The sequence below is a fragment of the Cyprinodon variegatus genome, unplaced genomic scaffold, assembly GCF_000732505.1.
Source record: "Cyprinodon variegatus isolate N-32 unplaced genomic scaffold, C_variegatus-1.0 Scaffold14, whole genome shotgun sequence".
NCBI lineage: Eukaryota > Metazoa > Chordata > Actinopteri > Cyprinodontiformes > Cyprinodontidae > Cyprinodon > Cyprinodon variegatus.
Window position 1 is genome coordinate 1,722,469 of NW_015150467.1, and position 17,913 is coordinate 1,740,381.

The following is a 17,913-nucleotide window of genomic DNA, read 5'->3' on the forward strand; positions in this document are numbered from 1 at the left end:
AAGCCTTTAGAAATCTAGAACAATGAATGAATCTTTTCAAACTGGGAAATATGTTCTGAATAGATAAAACATGTGAAAATAATTTTTATTTGCTGTATGCAAGAAAATAAATAAACATTTTTTTTTTTACCTTAGTTCTGAGAGTTTTTTTGCTGACATTGCTTTAAACATTTTCAGTTGGATAAGTTTATGCCCATACCAAAAATCATTTATGTTTATTTTGTCTTTGTAAAGTTCAGTTTAACAGGAATCCTTATTTTAATCATTTTTTAATCATTTTTTTGTTCTTTTTTCAGTTTTATTGTACCTTTCTTTATAACCTGTTGTTAAATAGAATTGCTGTCAAGATAGGCAATATGCCCATGTTTATAGTATCTTTATAACTTTTTATCTCATCACTTACAAACCTGTTGCTTAATCAGATCATATTCAGACATAAATGATAAAATCTCAGTAACAACATTTGACTACAAACACATCAGACACAAACACAGCTTTAAGAAGAGTACATATCTGTTTTTGTTCAAGGCAGTCAAACCTTTTTTAACTACAGATTGATGCAAAATTATATTTAGGAGGATGAATTTTCCAGTTTTACTCAAAAGATGAATGAATTTATAAAAAATAAAAAATGAAAGTAAATGTATTCAGCAATTTTCCCCCATGACACGTGACTCTATGATCTAAGTGGTAATCCTTATCCTAAGATTCCTCCCATTAATGTGGATGAAGGGCTGCAAATTTCATGACATTCATGTTAATTCTCAGCTATAATGGCTTAATGATACAATACTGTAAAATGATATAAATGTGAAATAAAGTTGTTCAGCTAAAAGTAATTTTAATGTCATCAGCCTTCAAGTTGAAACATATCTTCGCAATAGAAATAAACAATAATTCAAAAAGTAGAAAGAAAGAATTCAGTTTATGTAAAAATAAAAAAGTATGTACTACTACAGTATGTGCCAGGAGATTAATTATAATCGTTCCTTAAAGAAGCCTGAAACCACTGAAACCGAATGGCAAATAAAGCATAATGATATTAATTGGTTGCACCTTGCAAAGGCAGCAAGAAACAACAAATCAAAGATCTAATTTAATCCCTTTTCAAATCTAACATGAAAAGATAAATGTGTCAATGAGTGAGAGGTTATGATTTTCATTTTCATTTTATTTTTCGTTGTTCAAATTCACTTTACAGAGATTTTATTTAAAAGAAAAAAAAAGTTTAACAAGCTGAAGTTAATTTTAATCTGACCAGTTTTTCAAGAGCAGGCTAAAAGCCATGTGCCACAAAGCTGTCAACCTACTAAATTTCATAGTGTTTTAAAATTAGTGGTGTTTCCCAATAGCCAAATTTCTTTGTTCAGACCATGGAAAGACATTCAGCCATCTAACTGGCAGTGGGCAGCAATAAACAGGATAACAATTGCATTATTATGCTCTGTCTGACATTGTGAATGTGTTATCATTATATTTTGGCCTGTCTTTTTCATTTTATTTCCTTTTTTTTTAGAAGTAGTTGAAGGATGTTTCAATAATGAATTAATCATTCATGAGTAAGTTATTGTAATAGCACTGCAAAAATTTCTTTAGAGTACTTTTGATCACTATACACTGACTGTGTACATATACGAGGGCTGGTAGTCTTAAGATACAAATAAAAAAAACATTGTGATACACAACTTAAATTAATCGCTTCAAGTGGTTAAAGTAATAGAATTAAGTTTGCCCAAGTTTTTTCAACTTATAAACTTAAAACATTATGTTGGATCCACCTAATTCAATGAATTTACCAATTGAAGTGGTTAATTTAAGTAGAAGCAGCATTTTATTTTTAAAGTCTAATAACAATAAAGTTTTCTTTAAAATCGCCTGTTCCTTTATAGCTGCATACAATGGCGTAACGACACAATAGGCCCGTAAGCAACATTATATGGGTGGGCCCCATATGAAGTACAACACTCTGGATTACCCATAATTCCAAATTGTAGTGTAAAAATTAAAATACTCAAATACATTGTTCTTTTAAGATCTTTATTGCAGTTTGAAACCTATTATAGCGTATTATTTACCAACCGTCTAATGAACTATACACAGTTATCAACATAGTAATTAAAAGTACCACTTTCTGCTTTGCTATTGGTGTCGTCTTTAAACGCCTCACCATCATGTTTAAATCTGGCATGTGTTGGGGTGTAAATAAGGTCCCGTCAGTCACCTTAAAATCAGGTGGATTTTAAGAGGGATTTTTGCACCATTACATTTGCAATTAGACATCCTAGTCCACAATTGCGAAGGGGGCCAACCAAGAGTCAGTGACGGGGGCCCTTAAGCAAGTGTAGTCTCTGCTTACAGATATTTACACCATTGGGTAGGGTGGCCACAGGGGTGGCCAATGATGGGCTAAGGGTGACCATGGCCATCCCTGATCTAGTTCCGCCCCTGTGTTTCTTTATAGCTGCATTCAGCAGTTCCCTACAAGTAATCAGCTTCAAGAGGGGAACAAAACAATTGATTTTGGGCTAAAAAAAAAATGTTAATGGTGCACTGATTTTATAGAAAATTTTTGTTTCTCTTCATTAGGGTTTTTTTTTCTTTCTTTTTCTTGGAAAGCACAGCTATCCCTCATCCCTCTCTGTGAGACCATCACTCCTCATTGTGGCCTCCTCTTTCTCTCCTTTATTCGCTGAGGGACTCTCCTCCTCCTCCTCCTCCTCCTCTCCCTCCTCCCCCCTCTCCCCTCCGTGCCTCAAATTCTGGAATCATGGTGCTCAGACTTCCCATTCCTCCTTTCCCCTCCAGGATGGGTTTCTTCAGGTTTCTGTGTTCTATTAAGAACGATATAATCCTCTTTCTGACACCATGCGTCCTCCTTCCTCTACCACTGCTGATCGGGACATCGGTATGTTTTCATCTGATAATAACACATCTGAGGAGGAAAATATGATGGCAGGGGGAGTTTTCAACTGTTTGTTTTACTTTTTAACTGATTGAACCAATTATAATTTAAACGAGCTGTAAGAATAGCTATTCTTTTTTTTCTTTTTTGCACCTGTTGCGCATAATTGGAAGGCTGCGTCGCATGGGAACCGATCTGGGTTCCCGGAGGCTTTACGCTGCGCACTAAAGTCCTGTTATTTTAACTTCTTATTTTTGTTAGCAGGAACTATCAAGTGCAGCGTGGGAACCCGCAAAGTCAAAGGGCTCTGTTCACATCGTTACCTCTACATGCGGCATAGCTGCTGCCTGCACCATGTTATGATAGCAGGGATTAACTGTAATAATGCGCAGGAGTCATGGAAAAGACTACAAATTAGATGCAGGCTTCCTAACTTGCACTTAATGTTTTAAGAAAGCACAAAGGATGTATTTGAGAAAAAATTGAAAGAATGAACATATAGCACAATTCAGTACAAAAACAATGCAAAGTGCTTTACATGATTAAAATATAGGAAAATAAAACAGAATCTAAGCAAGGAAGAAAAAATAATAATAAAATAAAAAACTACAGAAACAAAAAAGAACATTAAAAACAGTTGGACTAAAGAAAATAAAAAAAGTTGAGCTAATGATGTTTCAGTTGAACTGTTTAACTAGAACAGTCGAAGGCAATCCTAAACAAATGTGTTTTTAGTCTTGATTTAAAGGAACTCAGGCTTTCTGCACCTTTACAGTTTTCTGGAAGTTTGTTCCAGATACGCGGAGCATAGGAACTAATTGCTGCTTCTCCATGTTTAGTTCTGGTTCTAGGTATGCAGAGCAGGCTGGAGCCAGAAGACCTGAGTGGTCTGGAGGGTTGATACACTGATAGCAAGTCTGTGATGTATTTAGGTGCTAAGCCATTCAGAGATTTACAGACTAACAGAAGTATTTTAAAGTCTATTCTCTGAGATACAGGGAGCCAGTGTAAGGACTTTAGAAGTGGGATGATGTGCTCTACTTTCTTAGTCTTAGTGAGGACACGGGCAGCACTAATAGGGTAGAAATTTCCAACTGAAAGTGTCCTTATTTATATCACAATTAGTGAAAGGTTGCCAATATCAAGGAAATAGAAATTGTTTTCTCTTCTTAATCCCCCTGATTTCTTATGACTATGTATAACTAACACTTACGTTTGCAGCTGTCAAAATATTTTGGGGGTAGTGTAAGATAATGAGTGACCCGAAAACTTTATTCAGTTTCAATAAGATCTGACTAAATAATGCAATTCATATTTGTTTCATGGCAAGCAAACAAATAATCATATTCAAATACATTGTGATTTTTAAATTAGTTGAAAAGCTGTAGTTTTTTCTCCCATAAATGAAAAAAAAAATGGATAATGAATTATTCAACCATGTGTTGTATTGTGGACTTCTTCTCAATGGTGGATAATCAAGGTTCAGAAGGTTAAAAAAAAGCCTTTAGAGAACTTTTTTCCAACCATAAGCATTTCCAGCTCCACAGCATAGACAGAGGCTCAATCTAAATAAAGCAAATTGTACCTGTAGCTCCTGGCTCCTTTCTGTAGCTTCTATCACTTCACCTTTTGCTGAGTGCACAGTAAGAACAATCAAGTGTAAGAAAAGAGCTCTGGAGTGCTGTGGTAAATCCAGACAGCCTTCAGCCTTATGTCATTATGCGATGGTTACACTCCTAAATGATACTGGTCGAATCGGGACTACAATCATCTGGAGGAGAACTACAAAAAAACATTAAATTTACACATAGCTAACAGCTGAAACTCTTTGTTAAAAAAACAAAATTATTTGCATATGTCACAAACCGTACATCTCACTAACTAATGTGTTTTGGTTAAACTACAAGAAGTGAGAAAGGCGTGCATTAAATAACTGGCTGAAATCGCAGCTCACCACACGTATACGCTTTAAAGTCCACATGCGCACAAAAAAGATAGCTACTTAGGGACGAGCACATAAGACGGCCTTACGTAAACATATCACCAGAATGATTAACAATTAGGAGGACCACTTATTTAGGTGAGCCACCCGGAAAAAGAAAATCCTCCACCGACCCTTTAGGTGTTCCTACCAATTTGAGGTGTTCGGATTGGACCAGAGACTAATATTAAAAACAATGGTCTGAGTGTGTACCTGTTAGTCCTCAAGGGCTGATGTCCTGCAACTTTTAAATGTGCTTCTGCTCCAACACACCTGACTCCAACATGAGTTCATCAGCAGCTCTCTGCATAGCTTGACTAAATGCTGGTAAGGTAATTTAGACATTTACTTCAGGATTGCAGGGCATGCATACATCTTAATGTTGCAGGACACCAGCCCTCAAGGATTTGAGTTTAAGAAAACAGGTTTAAAATCATTTAGTGAAGTGAAGAGTCTAAAGCAGGGGTGGGCAACTTCAATCCTTTAGGGTTGGTTTCCTGCAACATTTAGATTCATCCTTGGTCCAACACACCTGAATCAGATGGTTGAATTACCTCCCCCAGTATGCAATAAATTTCTCCAGAGTCCTTTTAATTATCTATTTACGTGAAACCCAAATTATTGGTATGGTATTGTAGTTTTTTATCCATTAATTATGTTTGCTTTATAAAAGCTAAATCTAGTTATGTTTTTACAGTATTTTAACTGGCAGTTTTCGCATCTGAACCAATGGGTAGAGTTAACATTACTCTGGTAAACATCACTGGTCTGTAGAAGACTGTCTGTGCAAGTTAACATTCAGATCTTAGGGTCTAATTTAGGATTTCAAATCACAGAGTTCATTGCAGAACAGTAACTTTAAAATTAGTAAAATAATTTATAATATAAACTCAATTTGATAATGTATCTATATATTCTTTAGTTTGTTTTCCTCCATAAGTTTTTACTCAGCGATTCTGCAGTAGGAAATTGCTGATATGACTAAAAGAAGTAGATCAAACCTTACTTCACACTTTGAACCATCATAACATAGTCTTTCATTTGATGTAACATTTAATGATCTCAAGTGTTTACAGTTTTTATTGGTGACTTTTGTCAGAGAAGCTTTAAACCAAATTAGCAATAAAACCATAAAAAAAAAATTTTATGCTTTTTTTTTTTGCATTTCTTTACGTTTTTTTTTTTTTGTTTTGTTTTTAGGAGGCCGAATGTGCCTATGTGATCATCTTGATGGCTGTGTACTGGTGCACGGAGGTACTGCCATTGGCTGTGACCTCGCTCCTACCAGCTATCCTTTTTCCCTTTTTTGGCATTATGCAGTCTAAAGATGTAAGTCCAGCATTTCCCAGAAATTCACTGCCGATTTCAATTAGACAAAAATCAAAATTTATGTGACACATTTTTCTAGGTGGGTATGCAGTACTTGAAGGACACCAACTTGTTATTTGTGGGTGGACTGCTGGTTGCTGTGGCTGTAGAGCACTGGAATTTGCACAAACGCATTGCTTTAAGGGTGCTGCTTTTTGTTGGTGTGCGACCAGCACTGTAAGTAGCTTGGTAACTTACATAAACCCCTATCTTTCATCTCTAACTCATTTCCTAAGCCTATCTAATCACCTATCAAAAGAGGAATATACTGCAGATAAGTGCGCTAGGTTCAAGGTTTTCACTACATTGTAAAAAGTCTGTTTACACCACTTCAACTCCAGTGATATAAACCAGTCATAGCCTGGTTTTATGACTTCAGTGCTAAATCAGCTTTGATTTTTCAATCTGTTCATTTTCTATCATGATTGCAACTGGTCATAAGACAAGAAGCGGGGTACACCCTTCACCAGTTGCTGGGCCATCACAGGACAATCTGATTTTCTCCATTTTTCTGTTTCTGACAGGTTGATGCTGGGTTTCATGGGTGTTACTGCATTCTTGTCAATGTGGATCAGTAACACAGCTACCACAGCCATGATGGTCCCCATTGTTCAAGCAGTGCTGGATCAGCTCAACACCACTGAAAGCGAAGTGCCACAAACCATCAGTTCAGACCAGAATATTCAGACTTCTGAGACTGACAGCAAACCACCTGTTCAGACAGAAAAGGAGAATGAAGGACAGGGTGAGCTTCCTTAGAAATGTAAAGAGAAGAGAAAGAAACAGAGGATATATTGGGGGGAATCAAAAGTTTTTTTTGTATATAAATTAGGGACTGAAAGCTCTTTTCATTCCTCTGTCTTTGTTTTTAAGGTCCCGTGGTGGTGACTTTCCTAGATGCCTCAGTAGAGGTTGCCAGGCATAAGGAGGCAATGGAGAGGAGGAAAATGGGTAAAGGGATGACCTTGTGCGTTTGTTACGCCGCTAGCATCGGGGGCACTGCCACCTTGACAGGAACTGGTCCCAATCTGGTGCTTAAGGGACAAATGAACCAGTGAGTGTGCTACAAGAACAACATTTTTTTTATACATTTTTGTTTTTTAAAAGGTATTTCTCTTTCAATATTTCTTCAGACTGTTTCCTGAAAATGACGATGTGATTAACTTTGCCTCTTGGTTCGGATTTGCATTCCCCAACATGATTATTATGTTGACTCTAGCCTGGCTTTGGTTGCAGTTCGTCTTCATGGGATTTAAGTGAGTATTATCGTCGCAAAAGGTTCTTTTGGGAAGGAAAACTGAAAAAAATAAAATAAAATCTGCATTAGCACCATCTTTTCTCTGTATAGGTGAAATTCAGATTCTCATGTGATTCCTTAGTTTCAGGAAAACATGGGGCTGTGGGACAACCAAAACAGAAAAGGAGATTGCTGCATATAATGTGATCCGTGAGCAACATCGACAGCTGGGGCCAATGAGTTTCGGAGAGATAAATGTCCTGTTTCTCTTCGTTTTGCTGGTACTCCTTTGGTTCTCAAGAGATCCAGGTTTTGTTCATGGCTGGGCTACCGATCTAAACTCCAGTGCAGAGTGTGTACCTATTATATTTAATTCTGATTTTGCACAAAAATACAAATTCATACATAAAGACACTTGATTAAAGGGAATTCCGCTTTCCTCTGTCCTCCAAGATATGTGACAGATGCCACAGTGGCGATCTTTGTGGCCATCCTCCTCTTCGTCCTACCCTCTGAATTACCATGGTTCTGCTCATGCAGGACTCAAAGGTTTGACATAAGTAAGGAATCCTTCTGGGAGTATAAACTGAACGAAAAACTTAAAGAGAAGCATACCCTGTAATGTTTAGTCTCTGGTGTGTATTTATTTATCCATCTGCAGCAACACAGCAGTCCTCTGGCTCAACACCTCGACTCCTCAGCTGGAAAGTTGCCCAAAAGAAGGTACCCTGGGGCATTGTCCTTCTCCTTGGGGGTGGGTTTGCCCTCGCTAAAGGAAGTGAAGTAAGTAGGAAGAATACTTACATTGCATTACACCATGTTATATTACGTCATGGTATAATAATGGCAAAAAATAATTAAAAATAAAAGACATCCATAAGGAGACAATGCTACCAAAGCCTTAAACCCCACTGACCCTTCTATTTCCAGTTAGCCCTGTAACTCAGAAGATGAGTTGGTATCTAATGCTACATTACACTGAGTTGCCTTTAATAAATTAGTACCTTTATTATATTAATATTATTATTTTAAGATTATTTTGTATTTGATTTATCTTGTGGTATTTAATAATAGGTTGACAAACTATGATACAGAAAGTTATGCTACATTATGGTTACTGTATGCATGTTTTGTACTCTCTTACTTGACCTAGATAAGTCTCACTCTAAATGATTCAAGTGTCTTGACTTAAATAAAAAAAAATTTTTTTATATGCATTGCTATTTGTGATAGGTCTTAGTGGCAATTTTTAATCGTTATTTGTTTTTGATCAGCAGCTTGAAGTGTAATACTTCTAAAGTACCAACAAGAAGACATACACATACTTTACTGTAGAACTCTACCGTTATAGTTTCTATGATTTATGAATACATTTTTTACATATTAGAGCCTATAATTCCAATTATTTTTAGAAACCACAACATCAAAGTTCTAACAAAATGTTTTAAGGTTAGGGGATCAAAGAATAGAAGATTTATCATTCAATAAATAGATAAGAGCCTAAGTAAACCAATTAGAGCTCCAACTTTAACGTACTTGTTTGCATAGCTGTTTGTGGTGTGGAATTTCTAAGTTTAAGCTCCTTATTACCCTACCTTATTTTACCTTACCTTACTTTACCTTACACCTTCTTTTTCTGCTTTCAGGTATCAGGACTGTCTAAGTGGATGGGAGACCAAATGGCTCCCCTGCAGAACATCCCTCCTTGGGGAATTGCTATCATTTTATGCCTACTGATTGCTACTTTCACAGAGTGCACCAGTAATGTGGCGACTGCAACGCTGTTCCTTCCTGTCTTAGCCTCAATGGTAAGAACTATCTATCAGATAGAAGGAGTTGACGTAAATACACAGACAGTTTTTTCAGACTGTTGGAGACGTAGTCACTCCTGACCAAAGGTGTTCATTTAGTAAAAGTCCTTCCTTGAGCACTTAGCTGATTTCCTTAGCCGAGTTCCAGCTCTCACTTCTCCCAGTGAGAACTGGCCTACTTTCCCGTGTTTGGCAAGCTCTCTTGTTGGTTTTTCCGGGGTTAATATGCTTAGTCCTCCACAGTGGGGCCCTCCCCCCATTAATAACCTGACAAGAACACCAGTACAGCCCACTGCCCTGTCTCACTGCCATGTATAAATGAAGAATGACATCATTGTCCCTGCTGCTCAACCATTGCCCAGAGTCCCAAACAGGATTTTATAAAAAAAAAAAAAAACCAATTGGGTTTTTCAAAAGATCATTAAACGCTACTGCTAAAATGATTATTCCCTGCAAAAGTATTTATACATTTTGTTTTTTTTTAACATGTTTGCCACATTAAAGTGACAAACCTCAGTGCATGATGTCTGTGTGAATTTTATTACAAAGGGAAGAAAGGAATATTCGCTTTGACTTATTTATCTATTTTTATTTGGTTATATTCTAAACAACATCCTGTGCTTATCATGGAGCACTCCTCAATTCTCCATTGGGAAGTAGAAGGAGTACAGCATGGCTACAAATCTATGCTTAGAGATGGTGATCTGCCAAAACTAGGCAAGGAAAACAATAATCAGAGATGTAGATGGTAGTTCTAGAGAAGCTTTAGCCAGCTACAACTGAGGAAAGAGAATCTGTTGACAGAATAACGAGGGGAGAAAGCATTTAGGGACACAAAAAACAGGAAATGTTGTGTTTAGGTATGACCAAAATGTATGTTTTTAGCCTACGTACAAAACACTACGTATGGCAAAAAAAATATTCATTTCACCCATAACATCCAGTGGAGGTTTCATCATCATCCATTTCTCTGCCGCAGGGATATAAAACCTAAACAGACTGGATAGGAGGATACTTAGAGCTAAATGAAAACAAGATGCTCCAAAAGACTTAACACCGGGGCTGAGGTTCCTCTAAGAACCTTATAAATACTGTACAACAAAATCTACATTTAAATGGTTTAGATCAACAATATTCATGTGTTAAAAGAACCAAGACCCAAATTCTACTGATTCATTTTAGCAAGACTTAAAAATTGCTGATCAATCTTGCTGTATCCATTTGGCCCAGTTAATCTATTTATTTTATAAAGAGCCATCTAAATCATTACAGTAGTTCAAATGTGTCTAATCTAGATTTAATAAATATTATATAAAGAGTTAATCTAAGTGAAATGAGTTTTTTTGGAATTTGGATTTGGTTTTAGACTATTATTTAAAGTCTAACTCAAAACAAGTTTTAGCTTAGACTGCTATAAGCAAAATCGGGCTATAGACCCTGCCCTGAACTTTACATTGTTTAATTAATTCATACTTTCCCAGCCGTTTAAATTGATCAGTCAAATTGCATTGTTCAGTGTTTTTCTAAAAAGGAAGTTTCTAATCTGCCTGGGTCTCATTCTGTCACTTTTACAGGGATTCTGCATTTAGTTTTGCATGAAAAATCTGACTCTTTTCCAATGAAAAAAAAGAACTTGGTTTCTGAAGATAACATGGAAGCAATTTTGCTTACAAAGCACAGTCTGTAATGAACAACTCGATTGTTTAATGATTAATTTTAGCTCTAAGCCTAGATTACTTTTTGGCCAGGTAGTGATATTGCCTGTCTAATCTTAGAAGAATTCGTTAGAAAGTGGTACTAAAAATACAGACAAGACAATGAATCATGTTAAGTGCCTTTACATTTTAAACCAAAAGATTAAATACTGTTCTTTGGGGGTTATATGCAACTGCATGGCACTCTTTTATATAAAAAAATAGGAAAACTATGCATGCTTTTCCTTTCACTTGCTATTAACATGGAGAACTGTTAAAAAAAAGTTGAGTGCATATGGTCAAATAGTACTTAATATTTAGGTTTATTATAAAAACAGGAGGCTAAGAATGAAGGATTTGCTTAGAGGCTCAGAGCTAAACTTTTGGATATTACAATTTGGTGTTATAACAGTTTATGGGTCATTGCATAATGTGTCATGATGTTAAGTGAATCAGTGATTAAAAGAAAACATATTTATCAAGAACTAACACTATAATTTCAGTGACCTGATATACACTTAAAAGAAGTCTATATATACAGTTTATTTCTTTTTGTTCTTTGTTTATTTTGAGAAGCAGAAATTACTGTGCACTTGTTCAAGCTTCTGTGCTCCATGATATGTAATTCAGAAGCAAATTCCACTCCGTAATGCTCTCTGAGTCGCAGCAGTCTGCCATTATCCAGTACACGTGTAGTGCTTTTCTATTTTGGATGCCATGACTCAGCATCGGGCCAGCAGGAATCGCATCTTAATTACACCCACCTAATGAGAGTTTTCACTTCGTGCAGAATTGCACACATTTCATTCAGAGTTATGAGTCAGTGATTGCGGTTGAAGAAAAATAGCCAGATAGAGGAGAGAGGGATTTCGTGATCACGTCTGTGTTTATCCCTGCTTAAGTCTTAAAAACCTCCTTTGTGATTATTGCAGTCTCAGTCCATCGGAATCAATCCGCTGTACGTCATGGTGCCCTGTACTCTGAGTGCTTCATTCGCCTTCATGCTGCCAGTCGCCACCCCTCCAAACGCCATCGTGTTTTCTTATGGACACCTCAAGGTTGCTGACATGGTGAGTACAGCTGATTGTGGGGGTTGTTTTGTAAATAATATGCTGAATCTGAAGGTGCAATGACTTTGCTGCTGCTATTATACAATTAGGACTCCAGAACCTGTATTTAATGTCATTTATAGTTCCAGCCTAAGCAGTACTTTAAACCATACTGTTAAAAAAATAAAAAGCACATCCTTCCTCCACCAAAATGATAAAAGATTAAAGGTTAGTTCAATAAGATTTAGTGACATCTAATGACTAAGATTAAGTTTAAAATTGAATAACTACCCTTACCATTGTCTCTATGTCTCTTTCCTAACATGTGGAAGAAACAATGCTGAGTACTATAAATGAGATGGATGTACGATAACTCAAATTTGCCACGCTTATTCTTAAGACTACATAATGAAAAAGTAGCTGTGTATTTCATTTTGGCCCATTCACTTTGACAGCCTTATTTTAAAAGGCATTGAGCAAGGTTATTTTCCTCTTGATTTCAAACTTCACCATTGCACAGAATCCCTTGAAATCTTTAAATTACAGGTTTAAAATATATATTGTGGTGCTAACCCTAAGTTTGCTTGCAATGGCATCTCTTTAAAAAAAAAAAAAAAACTTTTTTAAGGACTGCACCTTCTGGCATAACCAGACCAATTAAAGTTTCCTCATACTCTATATGCACCCGTGGATGCATGCAGCTTGCACCACCCCAACACACATTCACATCTGTATTCATACAAGAACACCACAGAGTTATGCTCAATGAAGCATTCTTCACACAGCCTCATATGTGTGATAGTGGCTGAGTTTTTGTTTCAATGTTGTTTTTAAGAAATACTGTAGCTGGGAATAGAAAATGTTCCCACTTTTTGTTTTGACCAAACAGGGAAGGCTGTTGGTCTTGATGGTATTGATCTTGATGGTATTGATCTGACACGTTTAATGTGCGTTTTTAGTGCTACATATTAAATGGGAGTTTTATTGTTTCTAGTCTAACCATTTTGTTTTTTACAAAATGTAGACTCTGTACTGTAACACCTTACATGTCAAGAAAGAAGAATATGAATAGAATAATTTATTCGTTTGCATTATTAGGAATGCATTAATTATCAAATGTAATATAGAGAGTTCCACAAATAGAACAAAGCTTTTGTGCTTTCTTTTCAAAAAGCCATTAAACTCTTTCTTCCACTGTTCCTCCATATACTATAAGCCCTCTCAGAGAAGCAGAGTAATGTATCACTAGAAAGATTTATTTTGCTGCTAATTGGAATCTGCAAAAAAGTGCCTGATAGCTAAAGCAATATAAAATGAAAGTAAGCCCATTTGCGATTCTTAGGTTTAAAATTCAGGACATATTAAAAAAAATATGACATTATCCGGTCTGAACTGGTTTAAATCTAATCTCAAATGCCCAAAAATATTCGGTGTATTTTCACGACAAGCATTTTCTTTCAAACAACAGCAAACAAAAATTGTAAAGCTGTTTGCAAAAACCAAATATTTCAGCACTGCTTTTTACTGAAGTCTAAAATGAAAAGGCAAATTTTGTTGCTTTTTAAATGCACTTGATTTATTCATAATTAGAGATTAATGACAACATAGAAAGTTGGAACTGTGAAAAATATCTTTACACTTAGAAATCATTTAGAAGTTGCCAATTTGACTAGAAATGGATTTTGCATCACCTAATTTCCAACTCAAAGTGAGGCAATGCGTTGGCCAGAGAGACTGCAGAAATAAGTAAAACGTCTTTGACTCCACACATCTGATTTAGCATGCTGAGTTTAAAAGCTCATGAGAAGGTGACGATTAGAGAGTAGCTGAACAAGTATGGATTGTTCATGTCAACTATAGACAACATAATCGGTATTGGTAATTTCTGCAAAGGCAATGCGCTGTTGCTCAATGCACAACCAGGAGTCAATTATGTGAGTCAATGACGTGATGCAATTTGTTTGGCTTCCTTAAATAATATAGATTGTTAAACAATCTGACCATATGCAAATTGTTGACCTTTATTAATTGACTGAATTTAACTGATGGTTTAGGCTTACAAAGTTGCATCAATTTAAAATGAGTAAACAAGTATGTTTGACCATAATGCACAGTACCATGTTAGGAGAAAATTAACATGCCACCACTTTGATTCTGTTTTATTTTCCTATATTTTAATCATTTAAAGCACTTTGCATTGTCTTTGTACTGAATTGTGCTATACAAATAAAATTTCCTTGCCTTGCCTTACCACAGATGACTCAAACTGTCACACAAGGTGGTGGAGGAGTAGTGATTTGGGCTTGTTTTATCAGCAATGTGGCTTCAAGCCTTGCTTCATGATACAATATAGCAGAAAGGAGTCAGATACCATCCCACCAACAGCTGACACTTGGACTATTTAATGATCCAACACATTCTTGGGAATCTATAGCAGATTGACTGAAAAAGAACAGAATCGATGACTTCCAGAGTGAAAGGATTTCATTCTCGAAGCAGCACTTGGGTTTTGATAAGTCAGACTGATTTATAAAACTCTTAACAACTATCAGATGCACCGTATTGTATGCATGTGTTACAGAGCTCAATTAACATGCATTTTTGGTTTAAATGCAAAGCTAATATCCATTATTATGTGTTTAGAGTTTAAATATATACTGAGTGAAAGTTTTTAAAGATATTGTAAATGAACTGACACATCTCCTTAATCATTGCATTGTTTTTGTCCCCGACAGGCTAAGACTGGTATAGTTATGAACATCATTGGTATTATTTGCATCACACTGGCTATTAACACCTGGGGCAAAGCCATGTTTCACCTGGACACCGTCCCCGCCTGGGCAAACGTCACAAGCAATTGAACGACTTCTGCAGTAGACATGATCTATGCACGCACCGCTGTGCCCTGCCCTTCCCATCCTCAGATGACAAACACCTAAAGCCAGACTGAAAGCGCGTGGACCAAGCAGCAATCTTCATGCGTTATGTTGCTGTCTCGATTTTTTATGGATGTTTAGAGTGACAGAAAATCAGGGTAAATTTTAACAGGTAAAGGATGGATCATAGACAGCAACATTTATGCATCAAAATGAAGCTATACTGTAATGAAGGACCTTGGTGCCTTAAATCACATGGCAAAAACCAAAATAACATTTGTCAAGTTAACCATGAAATCTGGTCGATCTTGGCAGTTTATTCTGTCTGTGCCACTGAGGAATTTTTTTTGTTTGTTTTATTTAAATGTAGCCAAATGTTTATAGAAAGTGTTTTTTCTAAATATATACATGCTCTTGCACACTTAAACCTTGACATTATTCACATATTTTCTAGTAAAAAAAAAAAGAAAACATCAACTTCAGTGTGATAAAGCCTTTTTTTTGTGATAGATCAAAACAAAGTATGTCTTATGGAATTAAATTGATATATGTTTGGGGAAAAAAAATCTGAAAAGTGTGATGTGTGTGTGTGTGCGTATTTTAGCTATCTTGTGTGTCCATAAGCCCTCCTGATGCTGTTTGCATTTGGACACCTCTTCTTACACAACATGAGCAATTCTTGTATCTCTATTTTGCAGTAATGTCTTATTTGTGTTGATCTATGACAGAAAATTACAATAAAAATGTATTGAAGTTTCTGTAGTATGGTAAAAATGTAAAAGAGTGGAAGGTCTGATAATATTGTTGCAAGGCACTGTAATTTATCGTATTGGACATATAGTATATTAAATGCCTCTTTGTTTTTTCTTGATTACTCGAAGCAAAATTTGTTTTTATTCTATATTATATAATACCGGACAGCTTTGTTCTGCTTTTCTCACCTCACAAGCAACTTACACTGTAACACTACATTGTTTTTTAATGCAAAATAACTTATTAAATATCTGGATGGACTTATCACTATGCATAGTTTGTGCTCTAAAAGCTTCCTTTAATTATTTTTTTTTTTGACTCTGTGGAATTAGGAATTTAATAGAAAACATTTCTAATTTGTATGTACAGTATGTGTAAATGGTTTTGCTTTTTGTTTCTTTTTTATTTTGCACACAAAAAAATAAAATGGTTTTAAATCAGTCCGGTTCATTTTTTCCTCTCTCTTCTTTAAAGTAATATATAATGATTAAATTTGATTTATTAAAACAGAATTAGATTTGGTTGTTTGTTCCTGTGACCATGCAGTCTTAAAGGCTTGAAATTAATCTTTGCTTTTGCAGTCAGATGTTGACCCCTTTCTGCCAGAGATGTTTGAACAATATAGGCTTAAAGTGGACAGGATTGAAAAGAGAAAACTTAGTCCAGTCACCATTTATCATTCAAAACAAAAATATCTCACTTTTATCATGTTCTGCTGTGTCTCAGCCACACACACCAATTACCCATGTTTTAAAGCACCTCTATATCTCTGCCTCTTGCTAACTGACCGCATATGTCTCGCAAAAATCAGATATAATCCTGTTAACGTGTGCGTAAAACCACTGTAATCCTGGACTTAAAGGCCACACCTAATGTTTGCCGGCAATTGTTATGTATTATTATGCCTCTGAGCCGCTGTGTGAGCCGAGGGTCAAAGCAGCATTATAGTGTTGCTCTGTTTTGCGTCATAAACATTATGAGCTCAAAGATGACATTTGGACACCAATCTCCTTTTACAGTCCCTAAGTAAAGTATGTACACATAAAGCATGTCAATCTTTCTTTTGTAACAGTTACAATGTTTGTATAATTTGCTCAAATATTAGGAGACAAAAGCACAGTAGTTGTGTTCAGATTTTTAAGAAAATAAAATTTGTAATGTGTAAAATATAGCTGTATTTGGCCTCATTAAGTGTGAAATCTTAATGATATCTCTTGACATCCCACTGATATATCGAATTCACAGAGACATGGTTGCCTGTTTAAATTTACAGGCCTGGAGAGAAGAGCATTTATCATAGAACAAGCCAAAAACCTCAGGTTGGGAAGCTTGTTGAGAGGTTTTTAATAAGATGTGCAACTTTCAAATCTAAACTTAATGAAAGTAGGCAAGTATGAAAAACCTTGATTTAAGAAAGCTCTGAGTTTCCCCTTTTGGGCTACTCACAATACAGCGTGTGTCCTTGAAGACCAAAAGCACACTTTACATATCAACCCTAATGCGAAACATCATTGTGAAAGCATTACTATGAGGAGACACTTTACTCCAGCAGGTGCAGGGCAGCAGATCAGAGGTGATGGGAAGGTTAGTGAAGCAAAACCATTCAGGGATGTGAGACAAGGGTTTAAATCTATTGTTAGAATGACTCTGTTAATGTTGACACCCAAACGGCATTGATAATCGTCTGCAAAGACTAAAAGGTACTGTTTACAGATTAGAACTATTTTGTAAAGCGGAAGGTTTCTGGATGTAGAAAGCTGCAAATAGCTTCTCTGAAACTGCAGCCAACTTCAGACTCACTCTTACAAAGAGCTTCATCAAACGCAATTGCTGGCAGTTTGCTGATTGAAAAAATTGATGCAGAAACAAAAGCCAAAAAAAGTCCTGATCCCTCTTCTGTTGGACATTTTAACATCAGACGATTGTGGGCTAAAGAGCACTTACTGCATAGAGCTGTTCCAATGGCTATGATCATGGATCCCAATGGGAAAGAATGCTTAAGTAATTACAGTGCCTTTCTCTTTCTTTACTCCCTCTGTGCCACCCACTCATTATCCAGTTTCAACACATCCTCATGTATTATAGTCTATATTATTGCATATACACTATATTGCCAAAAGTATTTGCTCACCTGCCTTGACTCACATATGAGCTTAAGTGACATCCCGTTCCTAATCCATAGGGTTCAATATGACGTCGGTCCACCCTTTGCAGCTAGAACAGCTTCAACTCTTCTGGGAAG

General features: G+C 36.1%; 1 protein-coding gene across 1 annotated transcript; it reads left to right on the forward strand.

Moving 5' to 3' along the window:
• The first annotated feature begins 2,767 nt into the window (after positions 1-2,767).
• Positions 2,768-16,082, forward strand: LOC107089842 (solute carrier family 13 member 5-like). Its single transcript, XM_015382850.1, has 12 exons — positions 2,768-2,905; positions 6,084-6,212; positions 6,292-6,428; positions 6,776-6,996; positions 7,125-7,305; positions 7,385-7,507; positions 7,631-7,840; positions 7,942-8,048; positions 8,150-8,271; positions 9,135-9,296; positions 11,926-12,063; positions 14,778-16,082. Exons 1-12 carry the CDS (start codon positions 2,768-2,770, stop codon positions 14,901-14,903), a joined length of 1,794 nt encoding a protein of 597 aa, XP_015238336.1. The 3' UTR covers positions 14,904-16,082.
• The last annotated feature ends 1,831 nt before the right edge of the window (positions 16,083-17,913 follow it).

Bases quoted from the DNA above. Each gene is read 5' to 3' on its own strand.
- LOC107089842 (XM_015382850.1), top strand. From the start codon at position 2,768: ATGGTGCTCAGACTTCCCATTCCTCCTTTCCCCTCCAGGATGGGTTTC. The intron at 8,049-8,149 runs GTAAGGAATCCT...ATCCATCTGCAG, and splicing joins GACTCAAAGGTTTGACATAA to CAACACAGCAGTCCTCTGGC. The intron at 8,272-9,134 runs GTAAGTAGGAAG...TTCTGCTTTCAG, and splicing joins CCCTCGCTAAAGGAAGTGAA to GTATCAGGACTGTCTAAGTG.